The following is a 24,517-nucleotide window of genomic DNA, read 5'->3' as shown; positions in this document are numbered from 1 at the left end:
CCGAAACCCGAAGTCGACGGGATGGAAACCTCCGGAGCCGAAACCTCTGGAGCCACCGGAGCAGACACCGGAGCCGACACCGGCGCCGAGCCCACATTCCCCAAGGGGAGAAAGGGCATGAAGGGTGATGGCCGTAGCGGCGCCGGAGCACCCAAGGTGAAAGCCACGGCCCCGAAGGACCAGTTGGAGCACCGCCTGGAGCCATCTGCTGGAAGATGGTAAACATCGCATTCAAAAATGCGGTATTATCGGCTCCAGGGGCAGGAAAAGCCGGATACTGAGGTGCCTGGATCGAAGGTGACCCCGACTCCAGCCTCGACGTCGGCGACGCCGGAGAGAACACCTGAGGCTGCGTCACTTCAACCACTGAAGATTTCTGCCCAGGCGAAGTCGGAGAAGGCAATGGCGTTGATGGATGTGGAGTGACTGTGGGACTGACCTCCCAAGTCTTTCGACGTCGAGCCGAAGGCGACCTCGATCGAGACTTCTCCTTGCTCGAATGGCGCCGTGAATCCCTACGGCGCCGGGAGTCTCGATGACGCCGATGAGACTTCGGCGAGGAGGACTTCCTAGGATGTTTCTTCTCCTTCCTCTTTGACTTCGCCATGAAGAGTTTGGCTTCTCGCTCTTTTAGGGCTTTCGGATTCATGTGTTGACATGAATCACATGTTGCGACGTCGCGGTCGGAGCGTAAGCACCATAAGCAGTCCGAATGTGGGTCAGTAACGGACATCTTGCCCCCACACTCCCGACAGGGCTTGAAACCAGACTTCCTCTGAGACATAGTAACATCAGAGAAAAAACACGCAGCAGAAAAACACACTGTAACTTCGAAAGCAACAGTAGCTCCCTCGAAGATAACCGTTTCGAATGCACGGAAAAAAGGGAACAGACGTCGGCGAGGACCCCTTATTGCCGGTATGACGTCAGACGGCGTCGCGTGGGCAAATGTGACCTCGTCGACGTGCAGAAGCTAGGAAGAAGATTTCCGTCGAATGCTGGCGCCATGGGAGTATTCATTAGGTGAGGAATCCACAGGTAGTTGTATCCATCAGAATATATGGATTTGTTATAAAAACAAGCACTCTTTCAAAGGTACACATGCCAGGCAAACTTGTTGAAGACTGTGGACACTTTTAGATCATAAGCAGCAGAAACATGCAATTACGAGGCATTCACATACAAAATATGACTAAAGGAACACTTGCGTGCCTCTTATCTACAGAAGATAAAACGCCTGAAGTGATAGCAATAGCTTGTGGAACTCCGAATTAGCAGTATTTATGAAAGAAATGTCTAACTACAATAAACAACTAAGACGTTAAATCAAGTATTTGCATGAGTAAGTCAAGAAACAACTGCATATAACAATGAGGAAAACACTTTCAAAGGCAAAGCACGTTATTGTGGGGGGAGTCCTAGACTTGTGGAAAATTTAAGGAGTTGTTTGTGGAACGTTGCATGTTTTAAATGTAGTAGGAAGGGTCACATTGCTTAGTTTGAAGGGGATGCAGACCAGACAAGAAACTAGTGATAACAATGAAGCTTGCCCAGAAAGAGAAAAATTAGTGAGAGATGTTAAGTATGGTTATGCTTTTACCACTGAAATAAAGAACAGGATTCCTCCATTGGCAATGTTAAGACTAACCTTGTGGCGGTTTGTAGGATGGATGACTCCGCTCTCCTTATACCTTGACTGGTGAGGATGTATTTCATAAATGTGGTGATGTCACAAAGAAGACAAAAAGATACTGATGTTTGTGCATGATAAGACAATGATTGAAGTAGTGGGTGAGTTTTGTGGAAAATATCCTTCAAGAACAAATGTTAATGAAGATGCTACATTTTAAGTAGCAAAAGTTGTCTCTTGCTGTTGGGCTGGGGTAAACAAAAGGATCTGAACATAATTCTTGCTCCTACTCACACTGATCACGTGATCTGATCGAGTGACATTAGTTACAAAGTGTAAGATAACTGGAATTGTGATTTTGAAAGAGTTCACCAACAAAATAAAAATGAAAGCACAGTGCACTTGCGTGTGTCCACAACAGTCGGGCAGTAAGTGAGGCAAAGACGAATTATGGAAAAAGAAAAAAACCTGGACATAATATTAGAAACTGAATGTAGTTGATGATTGGCTCTGGACTTTTTGACACGCAAGTTTAAGGATGCTGAATTCTTATAGACAATGCCCTTGATATATTGCTTTCAAAATTAAATGTACAACACAAAGAAAATCCACTTTGAGAAAAAAAAAAAAAAAAAAAGTTTTTTTTTTTACTTAAACATTTGTGTGAGGCATATTTTAGTAAAATATGTTCGACATGTAGCCATATTTAAAAACAAAATGGAGATTCCATGTAAAACCATTATGGGCAACATGAAAATATTTAGAAGGAAGATTCTTCACGAAACAAAAGCGCACCCACAAATTTGTTTTAGCATTTGTGCTGATTTAGCACTTTCACAAACGTTTAGTAAAGTAAGAATGGAAACTGTACTCCTGGCAAACTTACGTGAATGTCATTTTTTGCATGAGCATAAATACATGGCAACAGATTTGAACACCAGCAGGTCCATTCAGCCCTTCATCCTTCTGTGGTCAATGACACGACCACTCAGGCTCGTAACAACCATCGGGTATTCTGGGGCCAAGAGACCCTATTGTCAACATGCACTTTACAAATATGTTATGTTATATCTTTTTGCGCATGCTAAAATCTGCTTAGGGACTTCAAATTCACTTTTTTACATTCCCTTTCTTTACACCTCTTGGAACAAGTGTTACTTACCCTTTAGGAGTAAACTTTAAACCTTTTCAAGTTTAGAAAGAGCTTGGATAAGAGTTGGTGAGTACTTTTCAATAAGAAAATTGGTGGGTGTGCACAGAGAGGGCAATCCAACCCTGGAACCATTTCTTTCAATCTACTTACAGCCACAGTATATAGTTGTATGCAAATGTGGGAAAATCAGTGTCTTGCCAGTATTCAAACCCGGATATAATATGCCCAAAATCAGGGAAGTTGTCATCAGAGCCCTGATACACCATCAATGCAGCATAATTTATCACTTCACTGCAAAAGAGACAAGTGGATTTTATTTTACAGGACAAATCGATTTTGAACCATTGCAATCCCTGAGCAAGTAGATATTGTTTTCTTCCCTCAAATGTATTCTAAATGTATAATGGATTTCTTGTAATCAATACAGGCAATTATCAATGTACTTGGTGGCTCACATTGTGCCATCCATACTAAATAATTCTATTTATAGCTTAGGATTGTGAGGTGAATAAATTCTGATTGCCACAAACACATCCTAAAATAGCATGCATGTTGATTACATGGAGAGCAACCAGCTATTCTTTTATCAAAAGAAAGGCGCTTTCAAGGTTTTTTTAATACAAAACCTGGGATTCAATCTCATTTGCAGGGTGTCTTATTGACAGAAAACATGTGAGGATGCTGACAGAGACTGTGTTTTGTAAGCTTTGTGACAATTAGTGCTTATAGTTAATGATACTAACAGATCCAAACTTGTGTTTTAAATCCTTTATTCTGATTACAGTAAAATGTGCAGGTTAATAAAAGGAGTCGGGATAGAAGACCTTCATTAGACAACATTCATGGATTCCAGACAAGTAGAATGGTTTTCTCAAAGTTAAAACGTGGGCCTGGGGACTGTAGTTTGCCAAGCTGCCTTTCCTATACTATTTGTCATTCATTCAAGCAAACAGTTACAAGGCGAACAAATAAACTTTTTAAGTTGCCTAACAATATTAGGAAGAAAAACAGTTATGTAGTATAACATACCACAGCATTCCTTTGCATCTGGGCAGTTGCCATGTCTATGCTGTTTTTCTGTGTCCTGCATCACAAAACCAAACACAATTAAATAATTATTGAACATTTTAATCTTTATATTAAACAGCAAAATGTCTTAACAAAAAAAGTGCATATTTACTTTCGACAGCATAAGTAAACATAACTTACTGTGATCACAAATCAGACTACACTTCAACAAAATACAGAAGGCCAAATTCTTGAAGTAGAAGGTAGGCAAAGTCAGAAATCGTCTCACGTGAGTTTCCATCTGCAATTGTGGGACATTTTGACTTTACTGGATTCCTAAAGAATCTCTGGAGTAGTCAAGCAAATCTAAAACACTTGCAGCGTTTCAGTATTGCAATATGTGCTTATTTTGAAATGTGACTAGGTGGAAAAAGTAACATAAATAAGCAGGAACAGTAAGTTGCAAGTAGATCGTTATTTTGAAGTTCTACAATGGGGAGGGGAAGTATTTATCTAGTGGGGAAAATAGTTTCACCAAACCCTGTGAAATAAAGGGTGTTCTGTTTCGCATCTTGCAAAGACACCAAACTCCTGGCTTTCCTAGGAATAAATCTGCAAACTATTTGTAAATATTTACAAACTTAGTGACTAATGCTTTACTACATTTTGAAGGGCCACTGCACATGGAATTTCCCTTTTACAGCTATATACCAAAATGTACATTGGTGCAAAATCTGCCATGGTAATCAAATCTTAAAAGGTTGTATGCACAATTTATCATAACGAAACGGGACAAATCTGATTTAATTAATTACAACGTCAAAACTTACTAACCCAAACTGCTTTTTGTACATCTATGCAACACTATGGTGTAAAAGACCTTTGTTAACTGAGGCTAATATATTTTATTTGGCTTACTAGGTTCAGGTGTGGAAATTTAACTTTTTCATAGTTGTAATCTTCCCAATGGAAACAATCAATGAATTTCTGATGTGGAATGTCGGTTTTAACAAGTAAGATTGCAGAACACTTTCAATTCATCAAGCCTTTGCTGGTTTAAGTCGCTCAGCTTCTGCGCAAATCCTTCAAAACACAGAGTAAGACATACACCTGTACATCATACCAATAACTTCCACGACATGCTGCGCGATCACACACACACGCAAATGGTAAGCCATACACTGGTACATCACATCATGCCAATAACTTCCACATGACATGCTGAGCGATCAACTGTAGTACAAAGTGGACATTCACAGCCATATATATTTGCAAGTATAATTTCTTACATAAATGCTATTTTCTATGTCAGTCTCTGTCCAGATGAGTGCACTGTAAATTATTAACAGGGCAGTGAAGCGTCGATATTTCAAGTTATGAATATGTAACAAACATAGCTATTTACATTTGGAACCAAGACTGCCACTGAAATAGAAGCCACTCAATCCTAGAAGCTGCCTCAACTTCTCCAACGTATGGGGATATTATAATTGACATTACATTTCTGGTTGCAAAGATCTGCTAATCAGCCCCAAAGCACACTATCAGACGGGTCTGCCCACAGGCTAGTACCAGTTAAACAACAATTATTATAACCAAACAATACAATGTCTGATACCCTTGATTTTAAAATAGGACTTACTACTTAACAATTCAGCTTATGTTTATGATAAGTTTGTTTTTATGTGAGAATATTCATCAATCAATCAGTAATTTGTTAAGCGCTACTCACCCGGAAGGGTCTCAAGGCTTGGGAGGGGGTGCTACTGCTCGAAGAACCAGGTCTTGAGGTGCTTCCTGAAGGTCAGGAGGTGCTGGGTCATACGTAGGTTGGCGGGGAGGGAGTTCCAGGTTTTGGCGGCAAAGGTGGGAGAAGGATCTGCCGCCGGTTGTGGTACGGTGTACGCGGGGGGACGTTGCGAGGGCGAGGTTGGCGGAGCAGAGCTGCCATGTCAGGATGTGGAAGTTGAGACGCTCGATGAGGTAGGCTGGTCCGGCATCATGGAGAGATTTGTGAGCATGGATTAGGAGTTTGAAGATGATCCTTTTGTTGACGGGTAGCCAGTGGAGGTCTCTTAGGTGGGCTGAGATGTCTTCGTGGCGAAGGAGGTTGAGGATGAGTCGTGCTGAGGTGTTCTGGATGCGCTGGAGTTTCTTCTGGAGCCTGGCCGTTGTTCCAGCGTAGAGGGCGTTGCCGTAGTCCTGTCTGCTGCTGACGAGGGCGTGGGTGACCGTTCTTCTGGTTTCCACGGGAAACCACCTTAAGGTCTTGCGGAGCATTCACAGGGTGTTGAAACATGAGGACGAGATGGTGTGGACTTGCTGGGTCATAGAGAGCGAAGAGTCCAGTATGAAGCTGAGGTTGTGTGCGTGGGTGTTGGGGGGCGACCTCAGAGAGGCAGGCCACCAGGAGTCGTCCCATGCTGATCAGTTGGGGATGTAGATAATGATCTCTGTCTTTTCCGAATTCAGCTTGAGGCGGCTTGCTTTCATCCAGTTGGCGATGACGTAGAGTCCGGTATGGAGGTTGTTCTTAGAGGTTGCGGGGTCCTTTGTGAGAGAGAATGAGCTGAGTGTCGTCTGTGTAGGAGACTATGTTGAGGTCGTGGGATTGGACGATGTTGGTGAGCGGAGCCATGCAGACATTGAAGAGGGTGGGGCTGAGTGAGGATCTCTGGGGGACTCCGCAAATGGTTTTGGTGGCCTTAGACCGGAACGGAGGGAGGGGGACTCTTTGAAGGCGGTGAGCCAGTCCAGGGCTCTGTGGTGAATTCCGGTGAAAAGGCGTGTGCGAAGGGTGTGGTGACAGATGGTGTCGAAGGCTGCGGAAAGGTCAAGGAGGATAAGGGCAATGGTTTCACCTTTGTCGAGCCCGCTCCTGATGTCGTCGGTGCAGGCAATAAGGGTGGTCTCAGTGGTGTGGTTTTTGCAGAATCCAGACCAGGAGACGTCAAGTAAGCGGTTGTCCTCCAGGAAGCAGAAAAGTTGGTTGTTGACTATCTTCTCAATGACCTTCGCAGAGAAGGGGAGTAGGGAGATAAGTCTGTAGTTTTTTAGGTCTTCGGGTTGGCTTTGGGCTTTTTGAGCAAGGCGTTGACTTTGGCGTGTTTCCAGCTCCCCAGGAAGATGGCAGTCTCGAAGGAGCGATTGATGATGGTCCGAGCTGAGGGAGCGAAGATTTGGCTGGCTTTATTGAAGACGTGGTGAGGGCAGGGGTCAGTGGGAGAGCCGGAGTGGATGGTGCTCATGGTCCAGGCGCTTAGTACGTTGGTGCGGCAGGGTGCGATGGGGTCGACCTTGGCAGTGGCGGGGGACGGCGGTGCAAAGCTTCCATGTATGTCTGTGATCTTGCAGTGAAAGAAGGTGGCAAGGGAGTCGCAGAGGTCTTGCGAGTGGGGTGGGTCGGCGGAACTGGACTTGGGGCTGGTGAGTTCCTTGAGGATGTTGAATAGCTCCTTGCTGTTGTGTGCGATGTTGTCAATTCGTTCTTTATAGAAAGATCTTTTGGTGGTCCGGATGAGCTGGTGATGTTTGCGCATGGCTGATTTGAGGGCGGTGAAGTTGCTTTAGGATTGTTCTTGGCACCAGATCTTCTCGGCTTTCCGGCATTGTCGTTTGGAGGCCTGAAGGTCTGCGGTGAACCAGGGAGCTTTCTTGTTGGCACAGGTGTTTGTGGTTTTCTTAAGTGGAGCGAGGGTGTTGGCGCAGTCGTCGAGCGATAGTTTGAGGTTGAGGGCGGCAGTGTTGGGGTCGTTGGTTTTGGGTGCTAGGACAGGTTTGAGATCAACTGGTCTTTGAAGAACTTGTTCCACTTGCGGTGAGGGATCCGATGCGGTTGGTGGTGGGTTTCAGGAAGGAAAAATGAACACAACGGTGGTCGCTCCAATGGAGTTCGGTGGTGTGAGTGAAGGTGATGTGGCTGATGGAGGAGAAGATAGCATTGAGTGTGTGCCCGGCTGAGTGGGTGGGTGAGGTGACCAGTTGCTTGAGGCAAAGGTTGGCAAGGTTGTCCAGTAGGGCAGAGGAGTTGCAATCTCTGGTGTTCTCCAGGTGGAAATTCAGGTTGCCGAGGAGTATATAGTCCGTGGAGGCGAGGGCGTGGGAGCTTATCGTGCCGGAGATGGCGTCGCAGAAGTGATGATGGGGGCCTGGTGGTCTGTAGACGAGGGTTCCTCTCAGGGTGGTGTTGGCGTTGATGTGTATCTAAAAGTGCAGGTGTTCTGCGGCATCCAAGGCTTCGTGGGTGTAGGTTGAGATCCTGATGGGGCGACTGTGGACTATGGCGATTCCTCCTCCTGGTTTGTTGGTACGGTCTCTTCGCGTGATCTTGTAGCCCTCACGAATGGCGATGCGATGTCTGGTTCCAATAAGGGGTTCATCCATGTTTCGTGAGGAAGGCGATGTCAGGAGAGGTTGATGTGAGCAGGTCCCAGAGTTTGATGGTGTGCTTGTGGACGGAGCAGGTGTTGAGGAGGATGGAGCTGAGGTAGTTGAGGTGGCTGGCGTTGTTGTGGTGCTTGGTCGCAGGTGAAGCGGCACGAGCGGCATGCAAAAGGTCCGTGGGTGTGCCTGGGGGAGGCCTGGGTGCAGGCGGTGGGGCGGCCGGAGTTGAGCGCAAGGTGTTCTGAAGTGGTATCTGGCAGCGTGGGAGGTGCGAGGGGCATGGGGACAATCGCTGGGCGTAATCCAGGCGCAGACGGGCTTGCCTCTGGCACGTCTCCGGCGCGGCGGCCATTAAGAAGGACGTGGTGGGAGGGTGGAGCAGCTAGGAGGCGGGAGACGACTTTGGGCGGGCCGCAGCGGCAGGACTAGGGAGATTGAAGCGGCAAAAACAGGCAAGAGCAGACAGTAAATAGTAAAAACAGGCAGAACGACGAGAAAAGGCAATAAACCAAAAAGGCACAGAAAAACGGCACTGCAAGCACCAAAACAGAGAACAAGACACACACAATAATACTTACGGCAAACCACTAGACACCAAGAATGAGGCACAGGCGGGGGCCTGCAGGTGGTGGAGGGCCTCGAACTAGCGGCAGCAGCGAAGGCAGGGTCAGGGACACGAGGGCAGTCTGGTGGAGCTGCTCAGCGTGCAGAGTGTTGCCTGCCCTTAAGCACAAAAGCGTCACACTTGTGGAGACACTCCTGCAGTGCCATTTGTCAAACTGTTTGTGTGCTTAGCTTGATCAATGCCAGTGATGTTAAACATGCATGATCTTTGTATCATTACTGACTAATTGGGAGAATTCAAGTTGAATAGTTATCATATTCAAGTTAATTTACAACCACACAAAGACAAAATTAAATAATGACCACCACTGCTCCTCCAGTTTTGTTTGCTTATGTTGCATGCTTTTGCAGATTTAGTAGTTTGGATTTGAAAAAGTCACTTGTGCATGTACTGATTATTATGACATGAATTCATAAATAATACCCTTATAAAGATGAGACCACTGGGTCTCCTTTTTAACTTTTATTAAAAAAAACGAATGGCTTAAGGTAAAAAAGTCCTTCTCTTATCTCTCACTCTTCCCATGGAAGGTGGGAGTTGCTCATGGACTTCCAAGAGACAGGATGTGGCATTATGGCCTGAGCTGCTGGCTTTGTACCTGCGGATCCAGATTCAAATCTTTGTGTCGCCGAGCATCCTGAAATTCTGGGCAAATCACTTAATCTCCCTGTGCCTATAGAAAAACTGATTCTGGCCTTGTATAGTTTCACTGGTGTTCATGTCAAGCATTCAAAAACCTTTCGGTTGAGTTTTCTCTACATAAAACTGCAAAACAAAAGAATTGTGAGAACTAGGTTTGTAGGTCACCTTTTTTTCCTAATGAGATCTACCCTGATATTAAAGAACATACAAATGAAATGCAAGTTCCATCTTCACAAGCAGAAAACATTCTCAGAGGAGCTGTTAGGAAGGTGATGAGAAACCTGCCCATGTAGAAACTTTGGATTTGTTGTCATACTCCACAGAAGAAAACTAGTCTTCTTGATGAGATGTGGGGTTGGATGATAGTCTGCAGAACGGACATATATCGTTAGTTTTCTCTCCTGGGAATATAGCGATTTACTCTTGGAGACTGGCTGAAGAAGCCATCAACTCACCAGGAAATGGAGGCAGAAGTTGAAGTAAAGGTAAGGCTGTTCCTCCGAAAGAAGTGTTGGACTATTACATCCTATACCCTACCTCACTTGTGCTCTAGGCCATGTACAGCAGCAAGATCAAGCAGAGAGATTGCCTGTGAGAGGCCTCCTTTGTCATGGTTAGCCCCCACAGTGAAGCTATCACTCTCCTGCAACAAATACCAAAGATCACTGAAGTCCAGTTCACTGACTGGCTATTGACCAAGGAACCGGACACCGCAGCTGGACCAAGTTTTACACAACTGTCACCGAGGACAAAATGTACCTGTGAGCACTGCGACATCCAGTGGGCGAACTGTGCAATAGCACAAAGTACTGGTCACTCAACATCAGACACCCAAGGACAGACCCACTCTGGAGTGACAAAAGACCAGGGGGAAGCCCCAGTTGAGGGACTTTAGAATCTCTCACCAGAGTGCCCCTGCTTCTAAAGGGCACCTTTGTGCACAGCTCCTGGTTCACTGATTCGCTTTGCACCCGGCCGCCCTGTGCACTGCGCCAAAGATCCAGCTGGGTCCTAAGGGTCCCCCTTCTCTTACAACCTCAACACTCCCAGGGGACCCACCGGACTCACCTTGAAGTCCACCAATGCAGTGCTTTTCAAGTGGTCCCACACAGTGGCCTTGCACCAGCTCCAACTTCTTTCTCCAGCTGCTCCAACCGAAACCGGGAGCCAACCAAACATCTCCAGTTGGTCCACAGAGCCCACCGGCAACCTCAACCTCAACCTACAACCAAGAGGAGACATTGGTAAACACAATGCCTGATTTTATATGCCTTTTTAAAATATTTCTCCATTGATTCCTATGGTGCCTATTTATGCACAGAACTGAGACATTTTATCAACTTTAAAAATTAATAACTTAAATAGTACTTACCTGATTTTGATGATCTTGGTCTTAAAAATGTTATAAAAATCTGAAGCATTTTGTAAATTGGTCTGGAGTTTTTGTTTTGAGAGCGTGTCTTGCTTTATTGATACTGTGAGAACAACAAATGCTTTACACTTCTACAAGATTAGCTTAACTGCTCGACCAAGCTAATATACAAATTAGAGCATTAGGTGGTCTAGGTTTCACATCTATAAACCAACGTGTGGTTGCCCGTATCCTCTACACAGCATGCCTGGTTTTGCACACTACATAGAGGGCCAGCCTCCTACATAATATTGGGTGCTGCCATATTATCAGGTGGTGTAAAACGTATGTTCCTTGCTTTGCTGGTCGTGACTAGAACAGTTCCTCGTATGTCGATGACCTCAACCCCACTCAAGTGTGTGACTTTACTTCTTTCGGACAAAGTAGAGAGTGAAGAAAAAAAAATGCAAACCTTCACAGAGGAATGCCAAATAGATATCTGTTAACATGTTCTCCTTCATTATGACTCAATTCAGGAATATTTTCTGCATGACTTACCTGCTGGGAAGAGTAGTGTGCTGACGATTCATGGTGCACAGTTTGGCTTCACTGTGTACCCTAATCTTCTCAGTTAATTCAGTTTTACCTCTTTCCACTTAATTTTTCATTGTTGGTAGTGTTTTTTTTCCACAATTGACATCTGCATCAACTCAACGAGAGCTCACTGGTCTGATGGAGTTCTACCATCCGGCCCATAGATAAGATTAAGAGGGCCGCTGCAACCTCTAGTGGCCGAGATTGACAATGTTGAACAAACAAGATGTGATAACATTCTACTAGGAACATTATACAGTTAGGTGTAAGTTTTTTCCAACCACATTTTAAGGTCCTGTGCTAATCTTTTCAGAACATATGGGAAATTCACAAAGGCATTTATTAGCAAGTGCAACTTCACATACTTGTTGTTTCAATTTACATAGGTGTGGGCACTGATGTCTGCCTACATCAGCCCGGTCTCTTATGTATGGCCTTTTTTGTCGAGTTCGTTGACCTATGCACATGTAGTTTTAGGTGTAAATGGGGAGTGGCAAGGATGAGTGGCCGGAAAATGGGGATTATCTACAACAAACTGGAAAGGGAAATGGAAAAAAAATCAAAGAAGAGCTCAAGCAGTATACAAGTAAAACATGTCATAAATCTCAAATCTTATGCCCACACCTCCTCTAGTGTCCTACAGCTCTAACAGGTTCAAATGTACTCCAGCCAAACCTTGGAGTAACTCACACTCAATACATGAGCAATCAAAGGTACTGCAAGGTGGGGTCACACTAAAAACAACGGAGGCAAGGAATAATAGTACCAATACAAAAATCTCCACCTAATAAAAATAAAATAAATGACACAAAGCAATTATTACTTTACTGTACATAGACATTCATATAAAGCACAATCAAGACAAGAACTGTCTATAGCTTCATACCTTACAGACACTAATTAAAAGCACAATATAAAATATACACACTTAAAAGATGGGTATTCTTAAACATGTCCGATGTTGTCAAAATAAAATGTACGAGCTTCACCTCTTCGAGCACCAAACCCCTCTTATTTTGAGTGTGGAACTGTGGTTATACATTAAGGCGCAAGTGGTAGCTCCATTTCCAGCACTACCAGCATTCTGGAGCAACCCATAAACCACAATGCTTTGGTGTGTGTGCGCGCACACACAAACACACACAAAAATCGGTATCCCAAAGGATGCAAGGAGTCACAAGAAAATGCCATATCCAAGAAAGAAGTGACTCAAACTGATGATCTCATCAAAGAACAAAAATATATTTCCACTACATTTCAGCTTCCGCCTTCCTCAGGTACTACAAGATGATTTGCTCAGTGGCTACCAACAAAGGTTACAGGGACGTTATAGTTCGGTTCTGATATACTCTTACAAAACCATTGAAATTCAGCAGGTATAGATAGAGTTCTTTTAAGTAACTATAACTCGCACCCTACGGTAACTACAGCACGCACAGTTTTCTTAACAATAATTTTATTGCAGATGTGGCAGTCATAATATTAAAGATGCCATACAACATCTCATTAATGATATAATATGTGGACAAATTAGCTGTGCGTGAGTTACTTACCTAAAAAAATTTTTTAAAAAAAATCTAACTATACTTGCTGAATTTCTATTTTTTTGTTCGAGTAAATACAGAACTTAACTATAACGCTCCTGTAACCTTTGTTTTTTTTCAGTGATTTTCTATGTTTTTTTATTGTAAAGCAATTTTAATGACGTTATTCCAACCGCGACAGTCATGCCTTGCAGCAAAGCCCTTATAACCACCCAATCCCACGTTACACACAACCTTTGGCTGTGGGCAGCAGAGGTTGGCCACAGGGCCAGTATGTCAGCGGATCAGTGAGTTGGTGCGTGAGTGTTTGAGTGGGTCGAAAAGTGGCTGGGTGGGTGGGTGAGTGGGTGGGTGGGTGAGTGAGTGTGAGCGGACCCATAAGTCTGAGTGCATGTCTGAATGAATGAATTAGTGTATGAATGAGTCTGATTTTTCTTTAAAATGCTTCCATATTCCTGAATAATTCACAAATATTGTGCATGGTGACAATTATTTAAGCCCATAATTTGCACCTAAAACATACGTAGATCACACCCCTGGGGTCAGGGTACCTTCACCATGACCCCTTATGCCACTTTCAATTTGGGTTTTCACCCCCGGGGACATTGTACCGTGAAATAAAAATGGTGGGCGCAACTTTGTAGTCAGGTTGCGGTCAGCCAATTGCAACGCTTCTTTTCGCATGCATAGTTGTGAAAAGTTCACAATTTTTGCAAAATTATTCATGGCCATAGATATACAAATTTATTTTCACTTCGATATCTCAAACTAGTTAACAGATTCATACCAAATAAGCAAAAATGTAATCTGTGTACCAACAGCCATCTTTATAGCAAATTTGGTGTAATTCCGTCCAGTGGTTTGGCCTGTAAGCGTGTCTACCTATGGAAATTAACATAGGAAACTTGATCTTTTTTTAGCCCCCTTTTTCTTGGCACCCGCTTAACGGATCACCCTGAAACTTCCCATGCGCAACAAGAATCACTGCAACGTTTTTTGGGGGAAATTGTGTGAAAGTTAGTGAAACGTGCCAAAGATATAGGCACGTCAAAAAAAAAAGCTTTTCCTCTTGAAACATGGTCTTTACTATAACTACGTAGTGGCGACCTCCACTAGCTAATATATACATATATAGATGTGATTATATCTGAATTAATACACGTGACTCATATTACATTTTAAAAAATATGTAAACACAAAAATTAAAAAAACGTAGCTACTGTTGCGCATGAAGCCAACTGTTGACATGCCGCTTATATAATGTATCATGCAGACCTTGTGTAAGGCCTGCATTGCAGTCTGCCATCATAAGGCTATGCCACTAGGACAATGGTTCACTAAGTGGCTCCATCTCATTTGCCAATATGACTTCTAAAAATTGTATAAAAAGGTGTGCAGGGGGCAGATGGCATGCTATGGCATCTGCTATAGCAGCTCCTTTGATGGGCCAAGTTATCCACTGGCTTTTGGGATGTGTGATTAATCCATTGTTGTGGGGGCAGTGAAGTGTAGCAGGGCATGATGGGATTTGATAGCATGTTCATTAATGAACATAATGATGTAAATGAATGCAGTCGCGGATTTTCACTCTTTTCCTATCCATCTATAGCCTTCAGCCTGGCCCAAAGGCCTAGATTTGCAGAACCATGGACCAAAAGAGGACCACCTTAGTTGCAAGGCGACCATGGAAGAATGATGATTCATGGAGGAAGAGTGGATTACTCAAGCAATGGTCAGATCTGCCCACCAGTAGACTAACACATACAAGCGAATGGAAGAAACTGGGGCTTCAGCATAGCTGGACTATACATTATTGTAGCTAGCAGCCACCACCAACACCTGCAACTAGGATCCACAAACACCAAAGCATGAAGCAGCCACCACTGATATTCCTCTTTCCACAGACTGCTTGCACATGAGAAAAAAAAAGTGTTTGAAGATGCCTTTGCCACCCAACACTACTGTGCCATTACATGCCCCCTCTCACCAGTCACAGTATTATACTCAAAGCTGTAGTTAGGTAGGAATTTGAGCAGACCCAGAAGTGGGATGAGGATGGACAACAGACCACCTTCGTGGTGTTGATTTGAAGGTGAAAACATCATTGCTGCACCTTTTTTATCTGGATGAGTCTGGATTTTTATTTTCTGTTGATTTTAATGATAAACATCTGGACCAGTGGTGGGAATTTCAACTGGTCTTTTCACTTGTAGTTGCGCTAATTTAACTAAGATAAAATAGTGTAGTAAGGAAGATAGTTGGGGAGGAGAAGAGGGTAGGGACTAAGAATCAAAGAAAAATGTTGTCTAAGAGCCAAAGAAAAGTATGACGTTAGTGTCAGCCGGTCATGAAGTTCTTTTGAGAGAGAAGCTTCAACTCATTCTTGAAGGTTGACATTGAGGAGATGGTGCGTAAATGTGGTGAGAGAGAATTCCAGATTCTTATTAAACTGAGAGAAAAGGGCTGTTTCCTCGTGCATCTTATTCAGAAAGCTGGAGGTACTAAAAGACGACGTGTTCCTTGTCATGATAAAGGGGGACTAATAATTGGGAATTCTAAGAGTGCAAGGACACTGTGCTCCAGGTCTGCCAGAGCAGAGGTCTTTCCAAGGCCAGGAAGGGTGGTGGTGTGCACTGGAAATTGGTGCAGCCTGGCAATATGCTTTGAGTGTGTGGAGTCCCCGCTACACGTTCCAAACAGGAACTACAGCTCTTAGGAGCCCCTAACTCTCAAAAGCATTAGAAACAGAGCAGCAGGCATCTTGAGTTGCCCAGTGTAACTTCCCTCCTGGGTTATGCCAGCCTTACCAGGATGTTGATTTACTATGCTGATGTTGTCATCACTCTTGCTTTGTGGATTTGTGATGGAGGAACAAAATCTTCCTAAAGAATTTGCTAAGAAGATACGCATTGCTAGAAAGAAGCGTTCTCAAAGCCAAATTGTTTGGAAAAACAAGCTGGTGAACTGTACCGTGACTTAGACATTTGTACTCCAAAACTTCGGAGACTATATAGTTTTTTTTAATGAAATTATTTTGTTAAAAAGAAAATAATCTATTGTCAAATCCCCATTAAGATATGTAAATATAATGTGCAATCAAAATACAAGTGAGGGTTTGTAAGTTATAAATGTGTCATCAAAATTAGGAATCACAGTACCAACGATTGGTAATTACTTTTCAGTTGCATCCAAGGCAAAATAGAAACTAAACTACTCAGTATGAAGTCAGAGAAGTTACCCTACCAATAGAAAGGGAGTTTAGTTGGCATCTCAGTGGCCAATTATAGTGTGCTGTATTTCAGTTTCATGAAAGTCCGCTTTCCTCTAAAGACATAGGGGGTCATTACAACATTGGTGGTATAAGGCGCTTACCGCAGTGCAGAAGACCACCAACACACCGCCGCGGCCGCGGAATACCGCCACGGCTATTATGACACACATCACGGAATCCGCCGAAATTCAAACACCCACACAATACTGCCACACCAAAGGTCAGCGATAAACATGCGGAAACAAATCCTCCACCTCCACGCCAACAGAAACACGCACATGCTATTACGACCCACGAATCCACGCGGCAGTCTTTCAACCGCGGTATTCCATTGGCGGTACACACCGCCGCGCTCAAAATACACACACATCTCCAAAACACCGCCACATTGGACAAATCGAAATACACACACACCTGATACACATACAAACAACACTCCCACACACCCAACACTATATAAAACACACACCCACATCACACACAAACCCCTACAATCAGAATTTCTGAGAGAAGGCCAGAGAGAGACAACACAGAATAGAGAACCCCATCACACAGAGGCACACTACACCATCACCAACACAACACCCACGCACAAAACCCCACATACCACTACACTCACCAACACATACACCACCCAACACCTCACACACACCACCGGGTAGAGCCACAGCTATTTGGATCACAGGCACAGCACACATCCATAGCCAGGAAGATGGAGTTATGGCAAAGAATAGTCGACAGGGTCAACGCTGTGGGACAGCACCCAAGAAATAGGGAGGACATCAGGAAGAGGTGGAACGACCTACGGGGGAAGGTGCGTTCCACGGTATCCAGGCACCACATCGCGGTACAGCGGACTGGCGGCGGACCCCCACAACTAACAACATGGGAGGAGCAAGTCTTGTCCATCTTGCATCCTGAGGGCCTCCCAGGAGTGGTTGGAGGAACGGACACTGGTAAGTCAAATCTTAACTATCATATCCCCCACCCTACCTGCATGCTATCACACACCCACACCCTCCCCTATCACCCCAAATCCTCACTAATCTACCCATGACACCAACCACCCATCCCAACCCCAAGACCTGCATGACATAACTAAGCATGGATACCCATCACTAAAGCATGCCCACTGCACAGACCCACAACACCCCCCAACCATCAGCACACAAGCCCCCACACAGGAATGCCTGCACTGGTGTACACGCACACCCAACCATTGCACACCATGAAAGACACACATGCAATAATCATGTACTCATACCCCCGCAGGAACGTCACCACACCAGTGGGTCCAGACAACACCACTCCACCCCCAGAAGAGGCCCCCAGTGACGACAGCAGCCCTGCCCTACTGGATCCTGATGACCAGCCCGGACCATCGTGGGCCTCCGGACAGTCGGTTCCCCTTGCCCAGCCACAGCCCAACACCGACCTTCCACCCTCTGGGAACACCAGCACAGCACCCACCCAGCGGGCCCAAACCTCCCTAACCAGGACAGGTCAATCAGCGGTGTGTCCACCACTACAGGGCACCCAGGGTAACCCAACACCCCAACAACAACAGGGACCTGGGGGCAGTGGTAGTAGGCACACGGTCCAGGGGACGGAGGCACAGGAACACAGGGGAACTGGGAGGGCTGCTGTGCGACAGAGGGAGGACAGGCCAAGGGAACCTACTCTCCACGAGGCCCTATCCTCCATCATGGGAGCATACCACCACTCCCAGGAGACGATGGCAACGGTACTGGGCAAGTTGCAGGAGACCCTGCGTCTGCAGGAGGAGCAGTATTTGGGGTTCAGGGAGGAGCTCAGGACCATCGGCTCCGCCCTGGGCACCATTATAGGGGTGCTGACGGACATTCAAAAGACCTTGAAGGACACCGTGGCACTCCAAAGGGCCCCTGACACTAGCCAGGACGATGAAATGCCCACCACCTCCACCGGCGCTAGTGGACAGGACGCCCCGCCACAGGACCAACACACCAGCACCCCACCCCCTGCAGACAGACAACCACCACAAAAGCGGTCCGTGAGATCCAGGAACAGGACAGAGCAAGATGGCAAGACCCCGCCAGGAAATAAGACCACCCTGATTGTCCCCCCACTGTACCACTTTGTTACCCTGTCCAAATCGAAACTGCCCCAGCTCCACTTCCAATGGCCAGATGTGCAATGTACCTGTGAGACTAAGACTGGACTCTGCCATGGACATTCTTCCACCATAACCCATCCCCCCTTCATTGTTATGCACTTAAATAAACACCCTTGAAACACTAATAAAACTTGAGTCAGTCAATTATTTTGAACTTTGTATTGTCAATTACAGTGTCAAAAATGGTTACCTATTGGAAGGCCAACATACCAATGTCACACATCACAAGCCTTTCAAGGGTGCAAGCTGTTGACACGTAGGTTACCACATTAGTGAAACTGAAATGGAAGGGGACAACTCAGTTAACAAATAGTGAGTGAAATGTAGGTACAGGATAGAGGTAGACGTGTGAAAGTTAATATTATTTTAAACCTGAAAATGTACTCACCTGTGTCTCACTGAAAATATTGCTGTATGACTGACTCCCTGTTGTCGTTTTCTTCTTCATCAGCATCATCCTCATCACTGTCCACAGGCTCCACCGCTGCTACAACACCATCATCTGGATCATCCTCCTGCAGAAAAGGACCTGGCATCGCAATGCCAAATTATGGAGCATGGAGCAGGCGATGAGGATGTCGCACACCTTCTTCGGCGAGTAGAATAGGGACCCACCTGTCATATGGAGGCACCTGAACCTGGCCTTCAGGAGGCCGAAGGTGCGTTCGATCACCCTCCTAGTCTGCCCATGGGCCTCATTGTACCGTTCCTCTGCCTGGTCCTGGGATTCCTCACTGGGGTCAATAGCCAGGACAGGTTGGGGTAACCAGAGTCCCCCAATAGCCATACACGGTGCCTCTGGAGTTGACCCATCTTATCAGGGATGCTGCTATTCCGCAGGATGTAGGCGTCATGCAATGAGCCAGGGAACATAGCATTTACCTGCAAGATGTACTGGTCTGCCAAAGAGACCATCTGGACATTCATGGAATGATAACTCTTCCTGTTCCTGTACACCTGTTCACTCCTGCGGGGGGGGACCAGAGCTACATGGGTCCCATCAATGGCACCTATGACATTGGGGATATGTCCAAGGGCATAGAAGTCACCTTTCACTGTAGGCAAATCCTCCACCTGAAGGAAAATTATGTATCTCCTTACGTGTTTCAGCAGGGCAGACAACACTCTGGACAAAACGTTGGAAAACATAGGCTGGGACATCCCTGATGCCATGGCCACTGTTGTCTGAAAAGACCCACTTGCAAGGAAATGGAGCACTGACAGCACCTGCACGTCAGGGGGGATTCCAGTGGGATGGCGGATTGGTGACATCAGCTCTGGCTCCAACTGGGTGCATAGTTCCTGGATTGTGGCACGGTCGAACCGGTAGGTCACGATCAAATGTCTCTCTTCCATAGTCAACAGGGCCACCATCGGTCGGTACACTGGCGGATTCCGCCATCTTCCAATATGTCCCAACTGACGGTGCCTAAGAAGGACAACAGCGAAGAAACGGTCAGCATTCCTCCAGGTATGTACCCACAGTCACACACAAGACTACAACAGACAATTAACCCATCCGGGAAATGTTTTGAGTGTAGGCCTCGGTATGTGTGACGCAGTAGTAAATGAAGCCATGTGGGCCCCTGAAATGGCGGCTGCCTGACCTCTAAACTGGGACAATGGAATTGTGGGGTAACTGCGCTGGACACCGTCGCGGTAGGCGGTCGTGGAGCGCGGCGCAATGCTGCATTGGTTAACATTGGACCCTATGGGTCCCATGAGCCAATGAACAGGTGCGCTGGCGGGGATGATGCGCCCCGCTGCGGACGTCACCCCCATTTTCTATCTGTTGAATCACTAGATACCTGACCTTCGACAGGAGAGGACCTACACTGCCAGTGCTGCTGTGACCTCGGTCTGGAAGAGACGATGGCTGCTGCATCTGGGGAAAGGGCCCCTGCCTTCACATCGGAGGAGTTGGAGAAACTTGTGGATGGGGTCCTCCCCCAGTACACGCTACTCTACGGTCCTCCAGACCAACAGGTTAGTACACAGGGAGCACGTTGTATGGGCTATGCTGGGTGGAGAGGGCTGGGTGGAAGAGGGAAGGGGGCTGAGTACATAGAACAGTTATGCATGGGGATGAATGGGCCACATGGACAGAGTTGGGAGGGGGCCACTTACATTGACGGTGCAGTAGGTAATGACTGTTCCTCTTTCCTTGTCCATATCATGTAGGTCAGCGCCCACCAGAAGAGGGACATTTGGCGTGCCATCGCCAAGGAGGTCCGGACCCTGGGGGCCCACCAGAGACGGGGCACCCGCTGCCGTAAGAGATGGGAGGACATTCGCCGCTGCAGCAAGAAGACGGCGGAGGCTCAGCTGGGGATGGCCTCCCAACGTGGGAGGGGTGTGCGTCGCACCAGGACCCCCCTGATGTTCCGGATCCTGGCGGTGGCCTACCCGGAGTTGGATGGGCGCTTAAGGACATCACAGCAGACACAAGGGGGCGAGTACAACCTCATTCTGGGGACTTTGCGGGCAGTGGAGGTGTCTGGGTGGGGGAGGTGGCCTGTGGGTGTCCCTAGGCCAGGGCGAGTTAGGTAGGCAAGGCCCCTCCGTAATGTAGGCTATGTGGCACTCTACTCCAGCTCAGAACAGAGGCAAGTTGATGTATAGTTGCCCCTTTGCCATCCATGTGCGCACATTTCTACCATTGCCATGTAGGCCATATCCCCGAAATTGCATGTGCAGAGGGCAGGAGCACGGCGTAATGCATGGGGCTTCTGCATCTGTCTTGTCCGCCAACGGTAGCGGTATGCCATGCACTAAAACTCTCTTTCTTCTGTCTCCCCCCCCCCCCCTTTTCCTGCTCTCCCTGTCCTTTTGTACATCAGCATCATCATGCGGAGGTACAGTGGCACCGGAGCACGAGGGAGCTGCATCCCACATGGCCATGGAGCACCACACCACAGACTCTGAATGCACCAGTGGGACGGAGGGCGAGAGGAGCTTCACGTCGGCCACAGGATCACCAACCAGCGACACGGATGTGAGCTCCCCTGTGGTGGCGGCACCATCTGTGCGCCCCACTTCTACAGGTACAGCCGCCACCTACCCTACTAGCAGCGCCCTCCCAGCAGCCCCTCAGCGTGTGTCCCGTGCCCGCTCACCCAGGAGCGTGGGCATCACCTTCGCCCCAGGCACCTCAGGCCCTGCCCCAGTCACCCCTGCTGCCCTCCGTGAGGAGGCCATTGACCTCCTCAGGTCACTCACTGTTGGGCAGTCTACCATTGTGAATGCCATCCAGGGTGTAGAACGAGAGTTGCAACACAGTAAGGCATTCTTCTGGTCAGGCTGTCCTTCAGCGAACCCTGCAATCTCTGGCCTCAGCACTGATGGCAGCCATTGTCCCTGTGTCTAGCCTCCCCCCTCCAACTTCCTCCACCCAGACCCAATCCCCTGTACCCCAGCCCATCCCAAGCACACCTACAGACCAGCAGGCACACAAGTCAACACCCAAAAGTAGCTCAAGCAAACATGGGCACCACAGGCACTCACACAAGCATCACAACCATACAGACACAGCAACATCCACTGTCTCCACTGTGTCCCCCTCCTCCTCTCCTCCCTCCCAGTGTCGTCTACACATACACCTGCATGCACCACATCTACAGGCACTAGGACTCGCACCAGGACACCCAGCACCACAAGCCGCTCACCTCCACTGCCATTTACACGTCCCCTGTGTCCTCTCCCAGTGTGTCTGTGACGCCCCCTCCCAAAGTACCCAAACGCCGGCAATCACTCACCCAACATCCATCCACCTCACGACAGCCTCCAATACCTGCACCTGCACCCAAACCAGCTAAAGTGACACCTCCTACAACCACCTCCTCTTCCTCCACTCCCAGACCCCCTCCAGCTACCCATCCCAGTGTCAGAAACTGTCCCTATGTCAAATTGACCTGTTTTTCACCCCCCACCCCCACCAAGTTCATCAGTCCCGTCGTAGCGCCTCAGCCAAAAAGCCTCCAGTGCCAGTGGTGCGTGTTCCAGGTTTTTGGAGTGCACCGTCCACCAGGGCAGGCAGTAGGACCCAGAGCCAAGGCACTGGCAGCCCACCCCCTGTAAAGGCTCCGAAATTGGAGAGTGGACGACGGGACCGTGTCAAGACTCCTGGTGGGACAACAAGTGAAATGGGATCGAAGGCGATTGGTGAGTCAGCTGTAACTCCAAAGAAGGTGGGGAAGGTCCAGAGGAAGTCTGCCCAGCCTGTTGTGAGTGTCACGGCGGAGAAGTGCGCCATCATTTCCGGCGGTCCAGACACAACCGCCAGCACCGTCGTTACTGGTCAGGAGACCACCGCCAGAGTCAGTGCCCAGGAGGGCCCAGGTATCGTTACTGGTCAGGAGACCACCGCCAGAGTCAGTGCCCAGGAGGGCCCAGGTATCGTTACTGGTCAGGAGACCACCGCCAGAGTCAGTGCCCAGGAGGGCCCAAGTATCGTTACTGGTCAGGAGACCACCGCCAGAGTCAGTGCCCAGGAGAGCCCAAGTATTGTCACTGGTCAGGAGACCACCGCCAGAGTCATAGCCCAGGAGGGACCAGGATCCCACAGCCCCGCTGGGCGATGATGGAACGTCAAGTCACACACCAATGTCCAGTGTGGAGTTCGTCATGCCACACACCAATGTCCAGTGTGGAGTTCGTCATGCCACACACCAATGTCAGTATCCGAACCGCCATGTCAGAGCACCGCTGAACAGTCCATAGACCGCCATGGCAAAGCACCGCTGAACAAGGCCAAGACCACCATGGCAAAGCACAGCTGAACAAGGCCAAGACCGCCATGGTGAAGACTGCTGAACAGGGCAAAGACCGCCATGGTGAAGACTGCTGAACAGGGCAAAGACCGCCATGGTGAAGACCGCTGAACAGGGCCAAGACCGCCATGGTGAAGACCGCTGAACAGGGCCAAGACCGCCATGGTGAAGACCGCTGAACAGTCCATAGACCGCCATGGCAAAGCACCGCTGAACAGGGCAAAGACCGCCATGGCAAAGCACCGCTGAACAGGGCAAAGACCGCCCTGGCAAAGCACCGCTGAACAGGGCCAAGACCGCCATGGCAAAGCACCGCTGAACAGGGCCAAGACCGCCATGGCAAAGCACCGCTGAACAGGGCCAAGACCGCCATGGCAAAGCACCGCTGAACAGGGCCAAGACCGCCATGGCAAAGCACCGCTGAACAGGGCCAAGACCGCCATGGCAAAGCACCGCTGAACAGGGCCAAGACCGCCATGGCAAAGCACCGCTGAACAAGGCCAAGACCGCCATGGCAAAGCACCGCTGAACAAGGCCAAGACCGCCATGGGGAAGACCGCTGAACAGGGCAAAGAATGGCATGTCAAAGCACCGCTGAACAGGGCAAAGACTGCCATGTCAAAGCACCGCTGAACAGGGCAAAGACTGCCATGTCAAAGCACCGCTGAACAGGGCAAAGACTGCCATGTCAAAGCACCGCTGAACAGGGCAAAGACTGCCATGTCAAAGCACCGCTGAACAGGGCAAAGACTGCCATGTCAAAGCACCGCTGAACAGGGCAAAGACCGTGTGGGTATGAATAGGCTGCCACATCAGGCATCCTTATCCCATGTGCAGCTGGGACAGTGACAGGACACGACCTTTCACGGGGAGACTCATCCAGTCTGGGCACCAGTCCCACCCAGTACCAGTTGAGAACTGCATCTACTTGCGATAATGTGGCTTTGCACTCCCCAGGATGGTACGGTGGGCAAACCACCCACTGTAAAGACTTGTGAGACTGTGGCTTTGCACTCCCCAGGATGGTACAGTGGGCAAACCACCCACTGTAAAGACTTGTGAGACTGTGGCTTTGCACTCCCCAGGATCGTACAGTGGGCAACCCACCCACTGTAAAGACTTGTGAGACTGTGGCTATGCACTCCCCAGGATGGTACAGTGGGCAAAACACCCACTGTAAAGACTTGTGAGACTGTGGCTTTGCACTCCCCAGGATGGTACAGTGGGCAAACCACCCACTGTAAAGACTTTAGAGACTGTGGCTTTGCACTCCCCAGGATACATCAATGGGCATGGAGCCCCGTCTTGGATCTGGCTATGCATTCATGTGGCTGAGGTGCCCCCCCCTTCCCTTCCCCCTGAGGTGCCTGTAGTGTTTCTATCTGATGCCCC

The 24,517-nt window shown here is 47.8% G+C and overlaps 1 protein-coding gene across 3 annotated transcripts in view; it reads right to left on the bottom strand.

Annotated features, from left to right (window-relative positions):
- HORMAD1 (HORMA domain containing 1) overlaps positions 1–24,517 on the bottom strand; it is a 326,846-nt gene that overhangs the window by 297,406 nt on the left and 4,923 nt on the right. For all 3 annotated transcript variants that reach the window (XM_069216936.1, XM_069216938.1, XM_069216937.1), the window contains exon 2: positions 3,813–3,867. In XM_069216936.1, coding sequence (XP_069073037.1) covers positions 3,813–3,845 — 33 coding nt within the window. In that variant the 5' untranslated portion in view covers positions 3,846–3,867. The remainder of the gene's footprint in view (positions 1–3,812; positions 3,868–24,517) is intronic.

The sequence above is a fragment of the Pleurodeles waltl genome, chromosome 12, assembly GCF_031143425.1.
Source record: "Pleurodeles waltl isolate 20211129_DDA chromosome 12, aPleWal1.hap1.20221129, whole genome shotgun sequence".
NCBI classification, from domain to species: domain Eukaryota; kingdom Metazoa; phylum Chordata; class Amphibia; order Caudata; family Salamandridae; genus Pleurodeles; species Pleurodeles waltl.
The sequence above is the reverse complement of the archived record's forward strand: the minus strand, read 5'-3'. Positions and strand labels throughout refer to the sequence as shown.